This window comes from Amborella trichopoda, chromosome 10 (assembly GCF_054954075.1).
Source record: "Amborella trichopoda isolate Santa Cruz 75 chromosome 10, AtrichopodaSantaCruz75HAP2 v2.0, whole genome shotgun sequence".
Classification (NCBI taxonomy): domain Eukaryota; kingdom Viridiplantae; phylum Streptophyta; class Magnoliopsida; order Amborellales; family Amborellaceae; genus Amborella; species Amborella trichopoda.
This window is the reverse complement of record NC_142345.1, coordinates 38,794,147-38,818,193: the sequence shown is the minus strand read 5'-3', so window position 1 is coordinate 38,818,193 and position 24,047 is coordinate 38,794,147. Positions and strand designations below refer to the sequence as shown.

Here is a 24,047-nt window from a genome sequence, read left to right as displayed (position 1 = left end):
AAAAGGTTGTTAATGTTGGAAAACTCTCTAATTGATTCTCTCAACATTGAGATGCATGAATATGCAAAAAAAAAAAATTGAGTTTTTGAATCTAGACCGTCCATTTTCAAGATTTTCATATGTATATAGATCTATTGGATTTGCAACCCTATAAAAACCACACCCTTATTAAAAATAAAAAGAGCAAAAAAATTAAAAAAAAGGAAAATGTGTAACCTCCAAAGGAATCTTCGTACTGAGACATGCGGAACATCGAAGGTAATCTTCGTACTGAAGGAACATAGACATGGACATTGACCAAACTGTCACATAAAACAAATGGTATGGGTTAGGACCTCCACACAAAAATAATGTCCATCAAAAATAAATAAATAAAAAAATTCCCCTTCAAATAAGCCTCCACTTCCCTTTTGTTACATCCAGAAAGCAGCAGGCTTTGTTCCTCTTTTTCATCCACAAAGCAAAGCAATTGTTTGAGCAACAATGGAGTGGCAATCACTAGGCTCAGTCTTAGCTTCCATTGTCTTTCTAAGAGAGATTTTACGGAATTATCTCCCACCCCAAGTGAGAGATGCAATAAATGACATGGCCAAGAAGCTCTTCACCTTCTTCTTCCACCCCAATATCTCCATAATTGTTGTGGAACATGAATCAGACCACTCAAATAGGCCCTATGAGGCCATTCAAACCTACCTTGCACCAAAGTGCTATGCTTCAGCTAATGTGTTAAAGCTTTGGAAGGGTAAAAATTCTAAGTCCCATACCTTTTCAATGGATTCTCACCAAAAAATCACTGACCTTTATAAAGGTGTTCCCCTTCAATGGAGCTTTCACTGTACCCGGAAGAATAGTAGGGACCAAACATCTTCTAAGACCTATGAGAATCGGTGCTTCGAGCTCTCGTTCCATCGGAAGTATCGCGACTTCATGAATGATTCCTATATCCCTTATGTTATCACTGAGGCTGAGCAATTAGCCATGAAGAACAGAGAAATGAAGCTGTATGTCAACATGATCAGTGATTGCTTGTACTGGTCATGGTCCTCTGTGACTGTCTCATCCTTCTATGCTTGATACGTTAGCCATTGATCCCAAGCTCAAATCCGAAGTAAAGGATGATTTGACTAGGTTTGTTAACAGAAAAGTGTTCTATAGGGGAGTTGGACGGTCATGGAAACGGAGCTACTTGCTCTACAGGCCTCCGGGTACTGGTAAGACTAACTGGATTGCAGCCATAGACAATGTCTTGGGCTTTGACATATACGATCTCGAGTTGAGGACTGTGACGGACAACTTCCAGCTGAGGGAGCTCCTCATTTCCAGGAAGAGCAAATCGATCATTGTCGTTGAAGACATCGACTGTTCTCTGAAACTCATGAATAGGAGAGTGATGGAGAAGGAGACAAGAGACAAAAAGCCACGGCAAAGAGAGAAAACCAACACAAAGAGCAGGGTGAGCCTCTCGGGTGTTCTCGACTTTGTCGATGGGCTGTGGTCCTCCTGTGGAGGGGAGAGGATAATGATCTTCACCACTAACCATAAAGAGAACCTTGATCCAGTTCTGCTTAGGCCTGGTAGAATGGACAAGCATATACTGTTATCTTATTGTGGGTTTAAGGCATTTAAGATTTTAGCAAAGAATTATTGTGGTCTCAGTGGAGAGCACCCACTGATGAAGGAGGTGGAGGAGGCTTTAAGAGTTGTTCAAGTGACACCAGGTGAGATTGCAGAGTTGTTCATGGGCAGTTGCCATGATCCTGATTTGGCCATGGAGACTGTGTTAGAAGACTTGCTAAAGAGACAAGCTAGTAAAAATGAGAGCCCCAAGTTCATTGTCGAAACTATGACTGCCTCAAGTTCATTGTCGAAACTATGACTGCCCCAGAAATTATGTAAATCACTTATGAATTATGATTTAAGTTGCAGTGTCTTTCTCAGTAGGCAACTAAAATTTGCTTAACTGAGGTACTTATTTCTTGCCTTTTTTTTTTTTATTTCTTTCCTTTTCCCTTTGATGTCTTCTTTTTTTTTTATATCTTTTGGGGATTATGCCATATGCTTCATGACTAGATAAAAGCAATTAAATACTAACCCTAAGATGGATTTAGTTCTATTATCAGTATCCCTTCAGGAAAGTGTGATTGCTGCAAAAGATATTAATTTAAAACAATTATGATTTCTGTCTTGGTAGGCAACTAAGTCTAGCATAACTGAGGATTTATGATTCTACTTCTTTTATGGTGCATTTTATTCGTGAAAATGCGGCCCAAAAGTGGCAGCTTCTAATGGGTAACAAAGGAAGCCACGCTTTCTGTTTATTACACTATTTAGGAAGCTGCAGGGAGCAGCCACTTCCAAAATAACATAGCACTTCCGTTATGAAATGCACACTAATATCTTGCTTTTCTCTTTTGTCTACGAGATGCTTTTAGATGATCATCATCATTTGAACTTTTTTTTTCTGAACTATGCTTGATAGCTAAATAAATAAATTAAATCTAAAAGTTAATGGTGTATTTATGACCACAATATTATTGGTAGGATTTCTTGTGCATATTCAAATTCTATTGCCTTTTCCCCTAGGAAATTGATTATTATTACAAAATGATAGGCTGAAGGCATGACAAATAATGAAGTGGGAAGTTGGGTTTTGTGAAAGCATGTTGTCTTTTATTTACTTTTTCCTTTTGGAACAAAATCATGCTGTGGGATAGTTTCATTACCATGGTAAAAATATGTCCATTTTCTTGGAGTTTTAAAACAAATGTTTTAAATTCTCAAAAAGGTTTTCTTCATATTGAACTTGGTGGTTTTTCACTTTATTTGAAAATTTTCCTTGCCTAATTTGCTTACTACATTATTATGACCAAATCCAAATACCGGTTTGCGAGAAAATTACCCATTAGAAATTTATAGAGTAACAATAAAGAAATGTATATGCTTGTAGAAATCAGTTTTCCTTTATTTCAACTACTCATTTCAGTGTATTTGCTTGTAATCCTTTGAAAAATTCCCAAAAAACAACAATCTTTTTGTAATATTTCTAAGGAAAATATATAATAAAACCATTTATGCACGGTACAAATGATTCACATTTACTCTTAGCTATTATATGTGAAATTGGGCAGCCGGTGGGGTAGCATTGACCATGCTCAAACTTTAGATTTTGTTAAGGGTGCCCCAGCCACCCGATTTTACATCTAACAAATTGGAGTATTTATGACTTTTGTGTACAAATAATACTGGTCTCATTGTGCTTAATTCCAAAGTTATGGATTTGTTGATATCTATAAGATGGCAAGACTTGTTGCATTTGCCAAACGCTATTTAAATTAAGGTTCAATAAAATGTTAGTATTTTAGTTACAACTCTAGCTGAGGCCGTCCATTATCAGGGGCTAGTTTTAATTGATTGGTAGTTGACATTTACGACACTACATTTTAGGTTATATTCATACCACTGAATTACCACCCCCAATAAAATAAAAAAGAGGCCACTTGTTATCGCCAATATAACGCTACAGTCTAATTTTTGGATTGCCGAATCCAAACTATTGAAAATACTCATCTGGTGATTCTAAAGTGGATCCAAAACAATAAAATTCTTGTAAGTAGGTCATTTGCCTAACAAGAAAATGGATTGTTTGCGCCAGCCGAAGCACAATATACATGACAAAATAAAACCAAACCTTTTCTTTCAAATCAAGGATAAAGCAGGTGGGTATGTCACCATGACACGTCATAAACCACAGAAGCAACAAAAAAAAGCCACCATTAGAAGCCAAAAAGCAAGCTTGTGTGCCAAAACCCGAATTTAACTTTACAGTAGTATAATACTAGTTGAGAGAAAAAAATAAGAGAACCTCACCATTAAAAAGAGAAAAATCCACAATTAATGTTTTTGCTAACTGAACAATTTCGGTAATTTTATCAAAATACACTTGATATAAATAATTTAATTTTTTTTTATTTTTATTTAATGTCAAAAAGCCCTTCAAAAGATACATGATTATAAGTTGTAGCAGTTGAAAAATGGTAAAATTTCAAATAGTTGAAACTGTAGGTGCATTTTCTTAATTTTGCATAGTTTTATGCTCCCACGAGGTCCAGATCCACATTTTCAACCTAAGGCCAAACACTACTTAGGGGTTTGCTCCAAAATTTTGAGGACCTAAAATAATGATACAATCATCCGTTTAAATCTATCCAATATTTAGACAGTCAAATCTAGGTGTACAAGAGCACAAAATCCATCCAATTTCTTTTTTCAATATTAAATAAAATCATTTTTTTTTTTTAACTGATATAATGATTCAAAATACTTTTTTGTTTTTTGCTTTTCATATTTTGCTCTCTATCAATCTTTCATGGATTATATTCCAAGTCCCAAGGCATTCATATTTTTATTTTCCTTTATTTTTTCTTCCTTGACAACCTATTCTAAAGGGGTATAAACAGTTGGAAAACTACAATGAAATTAGGCTAACACAGTATGGTGAATGTAGTACCTAGTCAAGTTGTTTCATATATATGACATAGGATTTTACTGTCCATCAGTCATTTTCCCACGTCCTAGGCCCTTAGGGGTGGCAATGGACCCAGACCTGACCTGGGACCCAGTATGGGTTCAAAAATTAGACTTGGTAGGTGAGGTCAGGGTTCCACATTTCCCGATTTATAAAAATATATGAGAATATGTTTTATATACATAGATATTTTAATTTTTAGGTTTTGGGTATGGATCCGATGACTTCGGTCCCATAATAGTTTTCCAGGTCCGGATCCAACGTGACCCGTTGGCACCCATATATGCCTTCTTAGATTAAAATAACTCCCATGATTATTCAGTGATATTTGTCCACACCAAAATATCATCAAGGATGAGAAATTGAGAACTTCCTAGGACAATTGTCTATTGTGTTCCTACTAGGGCAAATTGTACATTTGCTCCTTCAAATAAAAGCCCTCAACGATTTTTAAGAGAGCCAATCTACAAGCCATGACTAGGAGTGGCGATGGGCTGGATGCTTCCGTCAAGTCCGGTCTACATGGCCGGAAAAAAAAACTAGGGCCAAGCCATCATGCCATGAAGTAGGGATGGACTGCCTTGGGCCAGGGCCTCTTTGGCCTGGTCAAGACCGCGCCTGGGACAGCCCCATGTGAATTAGAGCCAAGGGTGGGTTGGCCCAAGGGTTGAAAGAAAAAAATTAAAAAGGGAAAAAGAAACCCTTGAGAGGAAGGAGAAGTTAAGTAAGGTGTTCTACCTTTTGAAACAAATAGATTAAAATGGTGTATTAGTTGGGAAATATATGAAGGAATAAAAAAGCTACCAATCGTTTGCCTATAATAAATAGTAATATAAGTGGAATTATAGTCGTGTGATATTTATCGACTGAATCAAAATACATATAACTATCTGAATTTTAATATTTTATCTATAAATCGGATCGAGATGAAATTTTGGACATACGTACTAAAAAATAGGGCATACAAGAAAAATATAAAATAAATTTTTCTTAAAATATAGAATGACCTACATATCCCATAAAAATGATGGGGTAATTTGGTTATTTTAAATTATTAAAATATATGTTTTATATATTTTTTATATAGTGCAAGTTGGTGTCAAGTACATACACCAAAATTTCATCTCAATCAAATTTCTAAAAAATGATTAAAATTTAGATAGTGACGTATATTTTAAACTAATCGAATGAAGATATGATGGCTAGGATTCCACCTGTCCGAGCGTTCATTGCCACCTTTTGGACAGCATATACGAGTATTCATTGCCACCTTTTGGGCAGCATATATGAATAGTGCTATGATTAACAAACCTAAAGTTGGAAGCTTTGTCCAATATGAAAAATCAAGCTAGGTTTTTTCATATCGGGGACATTTATTGGTGTAGGGCCTCAAATCTCAACACCAAATTTCAACAATTATTATGAGCCTTCAAATTTTACAGTGAAAGAGATTGAAATAAAGTAGAAATTTCTGGCATGGGACCGCATTTTCGCAATGAGGTTCTAAATGGACTCTATTTTTTATCGTGAGCCCTAGGCCTTACCAGACCACCTTGCATGTCGCCGCTCTATTTATTGAAGCCAACAGATTTCATACTCCCATTTACTCCCCTCTTGTAAAGCCTAGGAGTAATTTTAGGACCCCAAATTTTGGGGATATAACCTGTTCAAACTATAGACAATTTTTTTTTTTAAAAAAATAATCTCAATTGTGCTCTTTATACACTTGAGAACAATTATGTCTAATACTTGAACAGAGACGGTCTAATTTTTAGAAGGTGAGATCTAAGTGTTAAAAAACTCAAAATCTAAATTATTATTATTAGAAAAATAAAAATCCATCTAATGATTCTCATATATTCAAAATTTCAGATCGAAAAAATCTTCCCAAACAGGTCCTCAACCGAAGAGAGTAGATATACAGTATATGCTCCCAATGGAGCATAGCATACACGTCATAAATTGAAATTGGAACCTAACTTTGGCCTGGAATATGGATTGGATATTTGGATTTTCCCATTCGTATTGAGGTGCGTGCCCCTTTATCTTAAGCCATTTTCCGTTTTTTCCTCTGGATTTTTATGAATTTTTTCTTTTAAAGCTATGCCTTTTAGTGTTTTGCATTAGCATACATATTTTACTCATAATTACAAAAATGCCTTCACATCCTCGTGGTTTATGTTGCTGCTTGCATGAAAAAATAAATAAAAAAGAACATGAAAGAAAGGGGAAGTATACTATATGAGTTACGATCATTTTTAAGCATCAGATGTGAAACCAGGTGGTTGTGTATATATTATTGATTGCACTCGAAATCTGACGAAACTTTTTATAAATTTTTTATAGCTTGGGGTATTTGTGATCTTTGAATATAAAAGTAACAATTTCATTATATAAAATTCCCAAAAGAAGAAACAAGCATTAAACGGACACAACAACCATACTTGCATTTCAATCAAAGGGGAGGATTTCATGTCACCATTAATATATAATGAGCGTGGTTTGTATAAGGTTGCGACCATAAATAATCCAAGTAAGGTGACTTCCAAATTTTATCATGAGATGTAATTTTAGTGCTGAAAATTCTTACAATGGCCTTTTTATTTATTTTCATCTCTAATTATGAATTTTTAAACTCCAAAAATGGTTTAGATCAAGAATATCTATAAACGTATGAAAATCTTGAAAATGGGTAATTTAGATACTGTATTGCAAGATGCACTGTTTTTAGGACTTGAAATGTTGAAAGTCCAATAATTTTTGTCTATATTTTTGTACAAAACAATGGCACATACCAGTTGTTTGTTTTCCAGATCTGACAGCTTGGAGTGTTCATAACTTGTGTGCAGAAATTAATAGTACCATTTTATAGACATGCCAAATTAAAATTTTCCATATCCATACAAACTATTTGTCTTTAAAAGAGAAAATTTATGGTAAATTGCAATTGGGAATTCATGAAATTTATGGAACTTAGATTGGATTAGATTTTAAAACTTTGAGCCCTACGATTATGTGAGAACAAGCCCCATTATCGGTTCTAACTGAGAACTGGCCTGTCAACAATTCTCAATCTGGATCAAGTGATTACAATCTGGATCGACATTTTTTAAAAACAATGATTTAGATGAATGATTTCATTCCAGTGTTAGACAATACTTTTATACTATTGCACTAGTCGTTAACAATTTTTATACTATATATCCGCTTAGATGGAATAACCTTTGATATCTCTTCGGTTTAAGATATATTTAAATTTTTATTTAAATCTTCGGTCTCATCGGTCCATTTTCACAAATTTTAATTCCTCCGGTACCCTTACCTTCTACCTTTTTGCAACGCGTAGAGAGAGAGATTGTGGAGCTGCTAATTATATCAGTAGTGATTGTGGACATGACAATTGAATAAGCTTGTCAAAATTTTGCTTGTTCCTCATCAAAATGTTAATGGATTTTTTCGTTGATAAATTTTCTTGCCATTTTTCTGATAATAAGGGGTCTAGATTTTGCAAGATCGATTCGTGTGACATTGATATGGAGTTTCCTAGGTCGATACTAGAGTTTGTACCGTCGATTCCGGTTTTTCAGAGCTTATAGCTTAGCCTCCATGCTTAAAGCTTCCTGTTCTCTTCTCTGTTAAAGGAAACACTTAGCTGAGGAGAGACAGAAACTTCATTGAAATCCAAACGCAAGTATACGCATCTTGTACAAGTTATTTTGCTGTCAAAAGTTACATGCACATGAAGTCATCCACTTAGCTTGAAAAAGAGAGAGAAAAGTTAGATATGGGATTCTTAAGAGAAAATATACAAGAAGATTGTTAATCTTGCTACAAAGAGACCACACGTGCACTGTGGCCGACGGATCTGAAATTGGTCCACTAGGGTATGATGTTGAGCATGTTCAAAGTTCCAAAAAAAAAAAAAAAAAAAAAAAAAAAGAAAGAGGCTTCTCGAACGTGTAAAGATAAATAATATACTCTTGTCTACCTGATTTCACATTGTAGAATAAAGGTACTATAACCTTTTTGTAACTAAATATTTTAATGGTATACAATCCCACTTTGCCCAGCCCTTAAAAAGTAGGGCTGGGCAACCATGACTGGAGGTTGAGGTTGGGTTGGGCCTGAGTATAGCCTGCCTGACCTGGCCCTCTTTTCTTTGTTTTCTATTTTAATTTTTGTTTGATTTTATTTACCCTCGCTTTGTCCAGTATAGGTAGGGTTGAGTTGGGCCTGGGCCGATCCTATGAGAACTAGGGCGGGGCTAGGGTCAGGCCCAGCCCCTTGCCACCCTTAATGAACATAAATCAATTGAAATCCAATTATTATGGGGGAGCTCTTTATATGTCTCCTTCACCTAATTTTTGCATTGAATGGTTGAAAGTAAGCTATCGCTTATTAATTAAGACATTACAAATTATTTTGAGCACGCTACTAGCCGTTTGATCAAAGATGAGATGCCTACAAATCACCAAACAAATGTAACATATATGTGTGGTGACATATAGAAAGGCTTTCCATTGTTTATGGGGGAATTTTTCTATAGAAATATTTCTTTTCGCTCAGGAAAGAGGGTAACCATACTTTTTAAAAAAGAAAAAAATTAATTTTGTTGGAAATTCATTTGATTACTTTGAAAGTACCCTCAAATCTTGGGATACGATCCGATGGGTGTAAACCACTCTTATAATAAACCTTGGCAAAATTGTCAAAATTCCCCATAGACAATCACGAATAATAATGCTGTATTAATGTCTTTTTCTTTAATTTAAAAAATTCCATCAATAATTATGAATAATAATGTTGTATTCATTTTTTTTTTATTTAATTTCAAAAATTCTACCAAACAATCATGAGTCCGAATAGTGGAAAAAAGAGTAAAATGTTAAATAATTGATAAATTAATTGTATTTAGTGGAAAAAAAGAGTAAAATGTTAAATAGTTCAAAATTAAGTGTATTTTGGTAAGTTTCTTGGAATATATATGCAACTCTCCTTTTCATTCGGATTCAGAATTTACCAAGCCGGATGGGGAATCAGTAGGAGTCGACTCGTTCTGAATTTAACAACTTGCTCAGTTCTATCAGAGAACCAAGCAAGTCTGTTGGGAAACAAGGTGATCCGGATTGTCATAGAATCGCCCAATCCCTTCCTTTTTTATTTTTTATTTCTCAAAATTGAAATTATTATTTAATTATTCTTTTGCATTGATTCTTATATTGGAGAGCCATTCCGATTACCATTATGGATCACCGGTTTGTCAAACCAAACTAGATTTTGGAAGGCCAGTTTTGTCGAGCTCATCCAATAGTTAAAACACGAGATTCAAATGCCAAAATATTTTAGGATTGTCTATAAAGAGAATTGTCTCAATTCAATTCTTGGTCTAGTAATTCCTGTTTGACGAAACGTACTTGTTTTTTCTTCCTTTTATATAAGAAAAATTGTTTCAGGCGAGCTGGACCGCATTTCTACATATGCAGTCCAAAAAGTGTGAAGCCCAAAAAGTGTGAAGCATCCATCTTAAAGATAGATGCAAGTAGGTGCTCTATCTAAAAACAATGAAAACTAATGGTCCAAATGTTTTCTTACTATAATTGTTATTTTTAGTTTTTGAAATTTATTTATTTATTTCATATTTATGATCTCCATGTTAGTGATTACATGTCTTAAAAATTAGGTCCTAAAATCCATCTCAAAATAGATTTATTAGGAGGCCCGCATTTCTACATATGTGGGCTTGCCCGCATAAAAACCAGGTCCTTTATATAAATGTGTGGTTTATAGAAGGTTGAGGCCATAAATGATCAAAATAAGGTGCACCTCAAATATTGTTGAAAGATGTTGTTTTAGTACTGAAAATCTTTGTTATGGCCTGAAAATTTATTTTCATATCAATAAAAGCTGAGATGTATTGTATAGATGGCTTTATACCTTAATGGCTGGAATTGTAGAGATTTTATGTTAAACAGTAATATTGTATACAATTTAAAATTTTAATTTGAGTTTTTCTCAATTGTTTTGTTCTTTTATCTTATCTAAAATTTGAGTTGTATGTACACATATTAACGTACATTATTATAATAATAATTGGATATAGTTTGTTGAAAAAACACTTTATTGCATTCTTTTTTAAGTAATTGTACATTGAATTCTATTTGGTTTAATGTGGAAATAAGTGGCTTAAGAGGTAAGTTATTGAGAGTCAATAGCTTCATGCATGTAGCCATATTCATATTCTTTTATAGATACACAGAGGAACAGATGCACACAGAATCATGCACACACACTCACTCTCTAGGCGAACTCGAAGACATTTTCAAAATTTTAGGTGTTTGGGTGTGAAGAAAGTGTATAGTATGGTCCATAGGATCACCATACACCAACCCCTAAGTAGACATACTTTTTGGATGTTAAGATTTGGAATAACATGTTTATGTTGTGATAAGATTTTTAGTTTTTATTTATTTATTGTTATAAAGGCCTTTGAAGGGCCTTTTGACAGGACATCCGTAGATAGTTTGTGATGCGAAATTAAAATCATAAAAAGCTGGAAATTTAGCTACTAAGTAACTCCATTCAATACATTTATCGAAGAGAAAAATATATTAGGGCATAAGAGGAAATTGAAGAGGTAACTTAATTTAATGAATTTTTATTAATATCTTATTGTTATTATACTGTTTAGTTTTTTTATTGATAGGTTGTGTAATTTGCGTTGACTTGTGTATTTAAATTGTTTTTCTTTTTATTATCTAAGTGGGTATAGTAAAGAGAAATCAATAATTATTTTTCATAAACGTTGTTTAGTTTTAAAATTAATATTTTAACAATTTTATTATCATTTTTTATGATTGATTTGGTATTTGATGAATTAATCATTGTGTGCTCTATCTATATTTATTATTTATTATCATTGCATATAGAATTAAAGTTTTATTTCTTTAGAAGCATAATGAAATTAATACAAGTGCATTCTACAAGGGGTTAGTATTAGAAATTGGTTTCGCTCTTGCGGATGCAGCTTCGTTTTAACACTTTGACTGGGACTTGTGTATACATTGTAAATTTTTATTTTGGTATTATTTAGTAAAAACACTATAAGTAAATTTTTTAGGATAGTTAGTGTAAGAAATTGGTCCCGCTCTTGCCGACGTAGCTACGTTAACACTTTGATTTGTACTTGTGTATACATTATAAATTTTTATTTTGCTATTATTATTCACTAAAGTATTTTAATTTTAAAATTTAAAAAAATATGTAATCATATAATTTAAAAAGTTAAAAAAATATGATATACATATAAAATGAAGCCATAGCCCAACTAGAAAAACAAATCAAAGCCGAACCACTGCAACAAAGCTAACGTCTTTCTTGCAGTAAAAATTCAATTCTTAATAAATAATTAAATAGATACATTAAAGTTCCTTCCACTCGTTGCTCGTATTACTACCAGAATTAAAGAAAATGGGACGATCGGTTAGCGATGAAAGTTGGCTCTTCATTTTATTTTATTTATTTATTTCTTGACCTTGGCTATAAAACTAAACATTTTTGAATTATAATTTTGCAAGTAATATGGTTTGAGTTGATTTTCTAAATTTTTTAATTACGTGCAAGTAATGTGATTTGATTTGATTTTGTTTTTTAGTCCGTGTGTTTCCTAATATTCAAGCTCCCACATTGGCAAAAAAGCTCCGCTAGAATTGCCCTCAATTCAAATAGAAGGAATCAAAGAACTAGAATTCAGGCCGGAGCTCAACTAAAATTACCCTCAATTCAAATAGAAGGAATCAAAGAGCTAGAATTCAGGAGAGTTCAAATAGTAGGAATCAAAGAAACTGGTATTATGTGAACTCTTCATTTTTTTTATTGACATGCTTAAAACTCAAAATTTTTGAATTACAATTTTAGAAGTGATGTGATTGAAGTATTACAATTTTAGAAGTGATGTGATTTGAGTTGATTTTCTTTTTCTGTAAAATTTGATGTGGGTTGAGTTGATTTTCTCACTTATGTATATTTATATATTTATAAATGTCTTTATTTATATTATTTATTTTTTATAAATATATTTATTTCAATTTTAATGCAAACAAATACAATGACACCAAAACTAACCGTTCTCATGTAAACACCGCAAAAACTCAAATTTTATTTGTCTATAGATCGAAACAAAAAATACCAATTTACACTCGCCAGCGGCTCTTTCTATTACTGTCACTGATCTTTAACATTGATTCCAACCACACTGATTTACAAGCCTTTAATAAATTCCTCAACAAACTCAAAAAAACATAAACCGTAATTGAAAATTGCAGGAATACAGGGAATAGGTGTCCAAATACGAGTAAGAGATGGTTCTTTGTAGTGGAAACAATAAAATAAAAAAGAAAAGGAAAGAAATGAAAGAAACTAGAAAACATCAATAGAAAAATAAAAAAAAGAAGCTGGGAAACATCAATTGAAATTGAAAGGGGATTGTCTAAGAAACTATTTAGTTTTAGAAAAAACTTATATAAGGGCGAGGCTCTAAACAAACAAATTAAGGCGCACCTCAAAAAATCACTAGAAGAGGTTGTTTCAATGTCCAAAAATGCTCAAATTGACCATCTCAACCTCAAGAAGAACATACATGACAAAAATGGATTTCGAGTATTGGAAATAGTGCATCTTATAATGCATTTTTTGAACGTCAATTTTTTAGATTTTCAAGTGCCTATAGATCTACTCGATTTACACTATTTTTAAGCTTTAAAATTTTTAACTAGATAAAAAAATAAACATCATCTTTTGACCCTATTTGATGGTGCACCTTACTTTGATGGTTTAGGGCTTGGGCCTTATACGAACCACACCATTTCTTTTTTGTACAAGGTCACATTCATTCTTGTCCTTTGAATTTTAAAATGGGTAGTTGTGAGAGTTTCATGGAGTAGACACAATTCCAACAAAATTCTTGGACTTTATGACTCAACCCAAGCCATCCACTTTGACATTTAATGAATGGGCATAGTTGTGAACTCAGTGTAATAAAGTTAAATAGACTCTTTGTAGACAATCCCATAGAAAGACTTCTTAAATTCCAAAGGGTGTGTTTCTATAAGGTTGCAACCTTAAACAATCCAATTAAGGCGCACCACCAAATTTTATCGTAACATCTAATTTTAGTGTAAAAACTTCTTAAGATTATCTGAAAATCTATTTTCATATCTAATTATAAAAGTTTAAACTCCGAAAATAGTTAAGATCAAGTAGATCTATAGACATACAAAAATCTTGAAAATGGACGGTCTAGATAATGTATTGCAAGATGCACTATTTCTGGGACTCAAAATCTTTTTTATTTTTCATATTCATACATTCCGATGTCGGTAGTGAGTCAATATAATATGTCGTCTTGGGTTCTATTCCTTCTATAGTTAGAGTACCCCCTTCCGCATTGAACTACCCAAAAACTTATAGGCATACGATAGTTTGAAATCTTGAACTATGATGCACAATTTACATCGGTTTTCATGGCAAGATTATACCTCGATTGCTAAACAAGATAATAATCTCACAAGAAGCATTCTTTGATATTTGGTCATTTATCAAAAATTTATTCAGCAAATGGGTTAATGAACACCCTGATCTTTTACTGACAAAAGAAAAGAGAGCCAAAACTCACACCATTTCATTAGGAAAAGAGAAGATAATAAACTTGAACAAAACCCCCCTAAACAAAAGTTAGTTAGCTTTGTGTCCTCAACAGTTGTTGTACATAGCACAATCCTTTGATCTTCAGGTTTTTGTGCCACAAGAGAGAGAGAGAGCAATCAAGTCTTCATGAAACCACCAGGCTTCATGACAGCTGCAACACACTTTAATAGGCCACTCCAATATTGACCCTTGCCTTCAATGCATCCATGCCCTATTCTCTCTCCATCTGTAGGCCAAACCTGCCCCATTGCTGTCTCACTCTCAAGTTCTTTACTCATGGAGCTGGCCATTGTCCCTAAGTAACAACCATGGCCTTCCATGAACTTACTCAATCCACTGTAATTGACTTGATCTCCATCATGTATTGGCTCTTGCAAGCAAAAACCTCCACTCATATTCATTGGCCTAACACTTTGTGAGCCAAAATGGTTAGTTGGAGTCCCAGCTTGGCTCATGATGGCTGAAAAAGATAACCCTTGGTCCATGTTTGGTGGGTCTGGACTTGCAATGGATTCATGGGTTAAAGGATCAATCCCCATTTTCAGAAGCCGTTTCTTTAGATGGGTGTTCCAATGGTTTTTTATCTCATTATCTGTTCTTCCGGGCAAACGAGCAGCAATGGCAGACCACCTAGCTAAGAAAAAACAGTTAAGAGAAAAGAGAGAGGAAAAATTATGAAGGAATCCATAGTCCTGTATACTTCATAATTCAAATGCAAAGGATTCTCTGATAAATATATTCTTTGATGTAATATACTATAGAAATACGGTTATAATTAACACTTTGATAATGTTAGTTTAGGGGTGGCAATGGACTGGGCTCGAATGGAACAGACCAAATCAAATTTAACTAGGCCAAGGTACGTAAAGAATTGCCTGGCCAAGCCCAACATTCCAGGACTAGATTAGCCGACCTTCGCCTACGAGCCCATTGGAACCTTTACAAGTTACTTCGAAATAATTTAATTTAATTGGTAAATAATCTGATTGGAAATCCTCATATCTCAAATGCAATTTCTTCCAAAAACATAACAAAATCGAAAATTTGTACTAAAAGAGTATTACAAGCTACTTTTTCTTTAATGTTAAAGTATTACAAGCTACTTATACTAGATTTCATAAAATCTACTTTTCTTGTTCTAAAAGCATTAATAATTTGTCAGGATTTACAATTTTTTTTCTATTGTTAACTTATAAAATACATTATATTATAAAGGACCCAGTTTCTATGGTATGCAGCCAAGCCTGCATATGTATAAATGCGGGTTTCTTAATAAATCTTTTTTTGAAATGGATTTTAAGCCTTAATTGTTATGGACATGTAATCTCTAGTATGGAGATCATGAATATCAATAAATAAAAAACTTTTAAAAACTAAAAATAATAATTCTTGTAAGAAAACATTTGGACCATCAGTTTCCATTGTTTTTAGATGGAAAGGACTGCATATGTAGAAATGTGATCCAGCCCGCATGAAACAATTTTCCTATCATAAAATACATTACATTATGTCACTAATATTACAAAACTACATGGTAATATGAACTTCAAATGAAAATATTTCCTATAGAATTATAAATCCATACAATGAGGATACAAATTATTATAATTTTTTTAGCATTTTGTTTTAGCAGAAAAATAAAGCCAATCTTTTAACATGAAAGAGAGCATAGGAGAACAATATTTTTTCGTCAATTTATATTACTTTAGTTGCTATTTAAAAAAGGGTTGAACTCATGAAAGTATATAAGAAGGACAAAATACCTAAGCCTCCTTTTTGAGGCTCTGAATTGCCCCCTATCTTAGGGAAGAACTTAGGTAAAAATAATCACCGATAAATATCTCCTCTTTCCTCTGCTCTCTATTTTTGCACACTACGAATAATTTCGAACATTTATAAATTTTTTTTTGGAAATTCAAGTAAGGAGAGAAAAACAAATATCGAATGAACCATAGTTTTTATTTATTTTACTCTTAAGATTTTTTTTGGTCATTTTTTAATTCAGTTTTGCCCAGTTAGATGTTGCAAACATTGAACGAGATCTTTCGTTAAAATTTTAAATTTTCAAAATTTTGAGGTAGTTTGATGCCCCGCCCATACTTGTACTTCTTTTAAGTATTTTTATCAAAGAATGGAGTGGGTTGCAGAGTTTGTGTTTGTGTGCGCGCATGTGTATGATTCTAAGCAGATATATATGGATATATGGGTAAAATATGTGTATCAGTGTGTCTATGAACACCTAGGCATATCAAGGCAGCAAACCTAACCGATACTTGTATTATTATTATAAGTATACGTTACTTATTATTTTATTTTTATTTTTTTAAGACTCGCTCCGGCCAAAATCCTTGTATAAAATATTTTTCTAATTAAAAAAGGAACAATTGAAAAAGAAAAATTCTGATTGTGTATGCATGTGCATACTTGTTTCCGAGGATGGAATGTAAAGTGATGATGGCGGTTTCCTCCTCTATCGAGAAATTGCCTCGTTTTATATCGGGCCTCAGATAGTTAGTCCATCTCAGTCTGCAACTCTTGCCGCATCGAAGCAAGCCTGTAACAATTCAAAAGGAAAAGAAAAAATAGAAAAAATGGAGAGAAAAACATTAGGAAAAGAATCCTATCTAACTTATTAAGAGACATAGGTGGATAGATAAATAGATTAATGAGTTAGAGAGAGATAGAGTGGTTTGGTTAGTTATCTGCTTTGTTGGGCAAGGCTCTCCAGCTGCCATGGCCATTCTGACGTATGTATTCAACCAGCTTCTGATCTTCTTCTGGTGTCCATGGCCCCTTCTTAGTTCCACTCTTATCACAACAAGGAGCTCTTGTCATCTCTCTCCCCTCTCTTTCTCTCTCTCAATGCTGCAAAACATCAGCATGGCCCCAAAAAATGAGCCCTCCCTTGCATCTAAAGAGAGATATAATTGTTATAACCGTGAAAAGGAAAAATAAAAAATAAAAAATCTAGCACTTGCAATAATAACGAACTGTTTTTTACTTTCACTCTTTTATTTTGACTTTTCTTTCGTTTTTTCCATTAATTTTGTCACGAGCGTAAATACAGTTCCGTATGCATAGGGTAGCCTGGTTCCAGCAGTGGGAATGTCGGTTACAAACTACGTGGATTCCTTCATTTGGTAATAATACAGCTTGGAATTTAGGAATTTTTGTAATATCCTTAGCTCAATGAAGATGCACTGGAGCCTCTCCGGACTAGTATTATCAAGATCGAACTTGACAATAAAGTATCGGGGTCTCGTCTAATTAAAATCTATTTCATCGTTGATTAAATCGATTGGATTAGATTTTTTAGAAAATAAAAAAATATCAATAATAATTATAAGAATAAACTATATTTAATAAAATATCCAACTTCGTTTAATTGGTTTAACTAGTCAAAATCCGTTGGTTTGACCCGTCCAACTGATCGAAAATTAGTTTTGACTAATTTTTTCCTATACCAAATTTTTTCTTTAGACCAAAGTGGCCGAGGCACCAAATACTAGTTTGACCAATCGAACTAGGCTGCCTAACCCAGCCCGACCCGGTCTGGTCGGGCACAATATTGATAATTTTGTTGTTGATTACTGTATAATTTGTAAGTCAATTGAAAAGTAGGAAAGATCATATAACCGTGATCGATTTTCACCCTCCATATTTTTTATGGAGGGTGATGGGGAGCGAACAGCACCTTCAGATCGGTCTGTCAATGTTCTAGTGCATCCACTCTCACTGCATCACCATCAATCACTTGATCGGACGATTTAGGGAGCGATTCTTTAAGCTCTTACATGATTCATGTCACACACAGGAAATAATTTGACTAATATTATGAATTTAAATTTGTTTAGTTAATTGCTAGTGCTTTCTTTATAATCATAATTATTGAGAAATTTTGGGACATAAAAATGTTTGGGCGGTTGAAGAAGTCAAAAGAAAAAGAGGGATCTTTTATTGATGGGGATAAAATGGAGAGAGGGGGGCACCGCCCAAGAGTATCAGTTGTCATTTTCTTTCTATTTTTAAAAGTTTATAAAGTAAATAAAATAGTTGTGTTTTACAAAGAGGTCCAGATCACATTCAAGAAAGTTATCCTAATCCCTTGTTTATTTAACTTGCCCAAAGGAATCAAGTTAATGCACACATTGATGAAATAATTCAGTCGTTCAGAGATATAGTAGGGCCGGTAATGGCCTAGGAAGTGATCTAGAACTTAAAAAATAAGGCATGTGTGACAAAATGCATTTTGAGGGTCGTGCTATATTGACAATGAATTTATTAAGTAGAATTAAAATGTCGTTTTAATTGGCAATAAGATGAGAGAAAGTAGACTTAAGTAAGCTGACCATGCGCAGACCCAGTACAACACCTATTAGGAGGTGCCAATTGGTTCAAGTGGAATGCTAAAAAAAAGACAAGAGGTAAGCACAAAAAGATATGGTTGGAAGTAGTAATAAAAGATTTAGGGACTTATGGCCACACTGAGGGTATGGTCATTGATAGAACAGAATCGAAAACTGTAATTCATAGAATCGACCCCAAATAGTTGGAAAAAAGCTCTGATGATGGCGATGATGATTGTGCTACATTCAAGCCAGGTCTGAAGTAGCCAAATCTAGATCACGGCCCCTTCGGCATACACTGAAAAGGCTAAATCTATCGCCTCTTGTGACCCAAGTAGGCATGTCAATGGGCCGGGTTGGGTCTGGGTCGGTCCTGAACCAAAAATACCCCAAATGGATCCAAACATGACTACGGTTCAAGTCATTTGGACCCGAACTCTGGTCTAGATGGTCTAGAAATAAAAAAATTAATTTTTGGATTTTACAATGTATTTTTTATATGTTTTATACTAGGTTGAGGCAATCCTGATCTGAACTCACCCCAAACCTATCGGGGGTCCAACCTAGACCCGGACCTGGTTTCATCTTGACTCAATTGCCACCCCTAGACCCAAACTAAGTTGGGCTACGCCCGGCCTGACCCGGCCCACGCCTGTTGTCAGCCATGGCCAACAGCTTGTCTAATGGCTTAAGAAAGGGAGGGACATGTCCAGGAGCTTGCATTGTATGAAGCACCTCTTGATATACATTCCCCCTACCTCCGTACATAAAAAAATATGGATTGTATACAATGAGACCATTTACCTTTGATACAAGAAAATCATAATTAGTTACAACTATCTGATATGAAATTTAATGGCTTGGGTATGTCACAAAATACGAGAAATTTCTTGTGAGGTTTGTGCTTAGTCAATAGATTAAATGCAGTCATTTAATTTCACATTCAATGGTCAAGATCAATTATATTTGTCTTGTACCAAAAGATAAATAGTCTTATTATTGAATATTTTTCTAAAAGATAATAACGAACAAAAAAAATTGGGAGTGGAACAAATAACATTATATTTATATAGTTTTTCGTTTGAAACCTTATAAATCATGATTAACTTTGTGACAAACAGATTCAATTAAAATTAACAAAAAGAAGTGAAAAAACTTTCTCGTGAAGGGAAGGTGCGTGAACCGCCGTTAATCTCGTGTGTGCTGTCCACATCGTCACATGCCCCTGGACCCACACGTCCCGTTATGTCTGTGCTTTTTGTGCAGAGCACCTCTATGCGCCTGCGAGAGCATAGAGTAGATCTACTCCCTCATCAATAGATCTGCGTGGGAAATATATATATATATATATATATATATATATATATATATATATATATATATATATATATATATATATATATATATATATATATATATATATTTCAATATTAAATTTGAACAACTGAAAGCACTAGATAACTATTTTCAAAACAAAAAAAAAATTGAATTTTAAATATGTTAGCACTTACATCTCACCATCCACAAATTAGACGATCTCTATTTGAGACATTTTATTTTTTGCTTCCCGAGAGAGCAATTTGCAAATTATTTTTAATGAATTTTGAGTCGCCATCCACAAATTAGTCAGTCTCTATTCCATCTTGACTTAGGGACCTGAAAGAGAATTTCTCATACCCACTATTCTAGAAGGATTGAAGAAAGGATGTCTAGTTTTTCAAAAGTTAGATCTAGTGTAAGAAATTCAAAGTTGATTTTTCCCTAAAATACTCATTAAGCACGTATCGAAACCATAGAACAGTAAAATCATCTAGGGAAAAATAATCAACATGAAAATTGATCTTTTCCATGTTTGTTTTATGGGAAAAAGGCCTTTCACCATAGCAGTTGAGATAATAGTTTCTCATCTCACTGTTGAGAGGCGGGCTACTCCTTGTGACCTACTCATTTCGTACCCTTTGCACGTACATAAACACGAGTTCATCTCTCGACATTTGTCACATATATGAGAGTAAAGAATAGTAATTTCGTTATCGGGTTTTCAATCACAACATGCATGTACTTCATTTACAAAAAAGAAAAGTTGGAATTTAGGTCCATTAATTAATTCCATCGTGATATTTTATCTCCTCCACTCATTTGTGTAGAAATTTAAAGGATCGTTTTTAAATTTGACTCAGGTAAATAGAAAAATCAAATCCCACACCCGTATGATAATTTTTTTAGAGATCCATGTCAACTTTAATGGTGATCCTTTGAAGTCCTACGCACATGAGTAGGAGAGGGTCCTATAGGATCATTACTCTTTTAACAATAACTAATAAGAATGGGAAAAATTTATATAAAGTTGCAACATTAAAATGTAGAATTACAAATGCACATCAAAAAACTATGTGAAAGGTTGTTTTAATGTTGAAAAACCCTCTATTTGATCATCTCGACATCGAGATATATGATATAAAAAAAAAAATTTGAGTATAAAAAATAGTGCATCTTGTAACACATTATCTAGGCCGTCCATTTTCAAGATTTCATATGTTTATAGATCTCCTTGATTTTAACTATTTTTTCAGTTTAAAATTTTCTAATTAGATATGAAAATAGATTTTAAGATAATTTTAAGAATTATTTACAAAAAAAATTACATGTTATGATAAAATTTGGATGCGTACTTTAATTGGATTGTTTAAGATTGCAACCTTATAGAAATTACATCCAATAACAATTAATGTCTAAGTTTTTAAAATGTCAGATATATCGTTATTTGAAAAAAACGAAAATACGCATGGCTATGTTACATAGCTCCCTTGCCACACGCATTTCCAATGCATTACCTTGCTCTCTCTCTCTCTCTCCACCGACGCTCCCTTGATTTGGTTCCCCATTCTCGCCTCTCTCCCCATCTTTGCAACCACTCTCCCTGCCCTTACCTACTGCTCTCTCTCTCTCTCTTCACTTCAATATCTACAATGATCCCAAAAATCTCTTTTATGTCAGACATTCGAAATGGAGGACCAAGAATCTGAATAACTCTATAACATACGATAGAGAACCAAGGAGAACTAAGGCATATTTTAAAACCATTTCAAATTTTCACTATTTTATTCAGTCATTCTGGTTGTAATGAGACAGGTTCTCCATCTTAGAACTTAGAAAATCATGGTTATCATATTTTGTCTTGTGAATTCAGGTTGTAAAGAGACGTGTTCTCTAGTGAGCTACTTTCTTTTGTGTACTTTTTTAGTTTTATGGATTTCTATGCTTGTTTTTTGTCGAGTACTCAACTAAAATAAAATAATAAATATGAAGAATAAAAGAAAAAAAATAAAAGGATAGAGACTACATTCTCTCTTAGGGTCTACAAGGGAGTCAAGAACCATAAAATAAATTCTTTCTTCCCTTCTTTATTGTTGTCCTAGCTCACTAATTACATGTTTATAGACGAAAACAACGCCAAAGATATTTTAACAAGATTCATAAATAAATTCTTTTTTCTCTTCTCTATAGTTTCTCTGGCCCACTGGTTACATATTTGTAGAAGGAAATAACTCTAAACCATAACTTTCACCCTAAGAAATATCAATCAATACTAAATTCTCCCTTCATCTACAATAAATAAATAATTAAACTCCCAATTCTTAAATCTCTAAAACTTAAAAAGATAAAAATAACTCTAAGCGAAACAAAAAAACTCAAATGAACCCATGCCTAAAATCTAGAAAACAACGAAATAAAAAAATTAAAGAATCCATTATATGATTCTCCCAAGGTTGGGAGAAGCTTGACTGAGAACTTCTTGAATCCTTTATAACCACTGAAGGCCATTAAATAATTGGTGATAGAGTTCCACCATTTGCTTGTTTACATTGTCTTATTCAATGACACAACTGACCAAGCACTTAATATCCAGCTTGTAATAGACCTTTGGAATACCCAACTTAATCTTGGGTTTTCCTTCACGCTCAAATGATTGTATTTTACATACCGTAACTGGCATATCTTGTTCTTCATAATTGATTCTTGAAATTTGTAGCACTTTTGGGATGTCAATATCTTTTGCATTGAGATTTACCTCTTCATGTTTTTGTTCCTCCTGTTGCACTTTACTAACTAGATCTTATAGACCTTATTGTGTTATTATGCCAAGAGCTTACTTAAGTCTCTCAAATACTTCATAATAATCTATCCTAGTGTATGGATTTCAAGGCTATGATACACTTCATGCATGGAGAAGAGAAGAAAGAAATTTGTTTGTATATCTTTTAAAAATATCTTTGGAGTAGATTCCCATATAAACCCTAAGAAAGGGTTATTCTTTTACCTTTTATTTTTCTTTTATTTTTTCTTTATTTTTCTTTTATTTTTGCAGGTTTATTATTTTCTTTCTCCCTACGCCCTACATTTCTTTTGCAACAGCGTGGTGTTGATATTGATTGTGTATGCCCTTTTTGTGCGAACAATGATGACAATCTTTGTCATCTATTGTTTGACTGTGGGTTCTCAAAGGGTATATGGAGATTTGCCACATGACGGTGTGGCAAGCGATTCAATGCTGATATTTCTATTCGTGTTATGTTACAAAGATGGTTAGGATTCAAATTTAAATCAGATGGCCTTCTTAATATGGGGACTTCTATTTTCTTCACAACAATTTAGTTTTTATGGGAGGAACGAAATAGGAGAATCTTTCAATCCAGGTCTACAATAAGGGATCAAATTGTTCGAGTTTCTTATCATATTATGGAGATGGCAGATGTGAAGAAGTGGGCTTTTCATTTGTCAAAGAAAGTAATTATTGATAATTTCCATATCACATGGCATCAGTAGAGACCCCGATCCACTATTCCAGTGGCCTCATCTTTTTTTGATCCCCAATATTTCAAATTGAATATCGATAGAGCCTCTTTGCAGAATCCAGGTTTAACAATGGTGGTGATGTTATCAGAGATAGTAATAGTGCTTTTGTCACTGCCTTTGCCAAGTCATTTGGTAATGCCTTTAACAATTATGCAGAGTTTCTTGCTCTTGAAGAAGACTCTGTCTCACAATCCAGCTCAATTGCTTTTCTCTCCAAGTATAAAGCAATTCATCTTTACTTGTGAATATCGTTCATAAGCGTTGACGTGCCATATGGAGTTTACATACAGTTGCAGCTAATTGTTGGAGCAGACTTTCCACTCACACATGGTCAATTTTTTATAGTTTTCTTTAGGCCAACATGATAACTGAGCTAAGAAAGTTTCTTTTAGTTCTGGAGCAACTATTTGGCGAGCGAGACTTTATTTCTCTGCTTTTATTTCATGATCTAGCGCAACTGCCCTATTATAGAGTTGTAAAATAATGAGCTTTTACTTCCTTCTTTTTCACTATAAAAGCATCTAATTGGTTGTTATACAACATACGATTCGTTCCCCTCCCTAAAACTTGTTTATCAATGAAGGCATTATTGTTTGTCCACTGCAAGAACAATAGGT

At 33.6% G+C, this 24,047-nt stretch overlaps 1 protein-coding gene, 1 long non-coding RNA gene and 1 other non-coding gene across 3 annotated transcripts; 2 read left to right on the top strand and 1 right to left on the bottom strand.

Moving 5' to 3' along the window:
* Positions 1-585: 585 nt before the first annotated feature.
* On the top strand, positions 586-1,876 carry LOC18434086 (protein HYPER-SENSITIVITY-RELATED 4). Its single transcript, XR_016043451.1, has 2 exons — positions 586-1,001; positions 1,156-1,876. It is a non-coding gene; the product is annotated as a protein HYPER-SENSITIVITY-RELATED 4 (transcript).
* A 10,168-nt stretch (positions 1,877-12,044) lies between these two features.
* Positions 12,045-24,029, top strand: LOC148780217 (uncharacterized). The gene is made up of 2 exons (XR_016042617.1): positions 12,045-12,369; positions 23,157-24,029. It is a non-coding gene; the product is annotated as an uncharacterized LOC148780217 (long non-coding RNA).
* LOC18434087 (transcription factor MYB8) lies at positions 14,161-17,175 on the bottom strand. The gene is made up of 3 exons (XM_088849559.1): positions 16,935-17,175; positions 16,652-16,786; positions 14,161-14,857 (listed from the first exon to the last, which is right to left on the bottom strand). The coding sequence occupies exons 1-3, from the start codon at positions 17,060-17,062 to the stop codon at positions 14,344-14,346; spliced, it is 777 nt and encodes a 258-aa protein (XP_088705685.1). The 5' UTR covers positions 17,063-17,175; the 3' UTR covers positions 14,161-14,343.
* Positions 24,030-24,047: the final 18 nt, after the last annotated feature.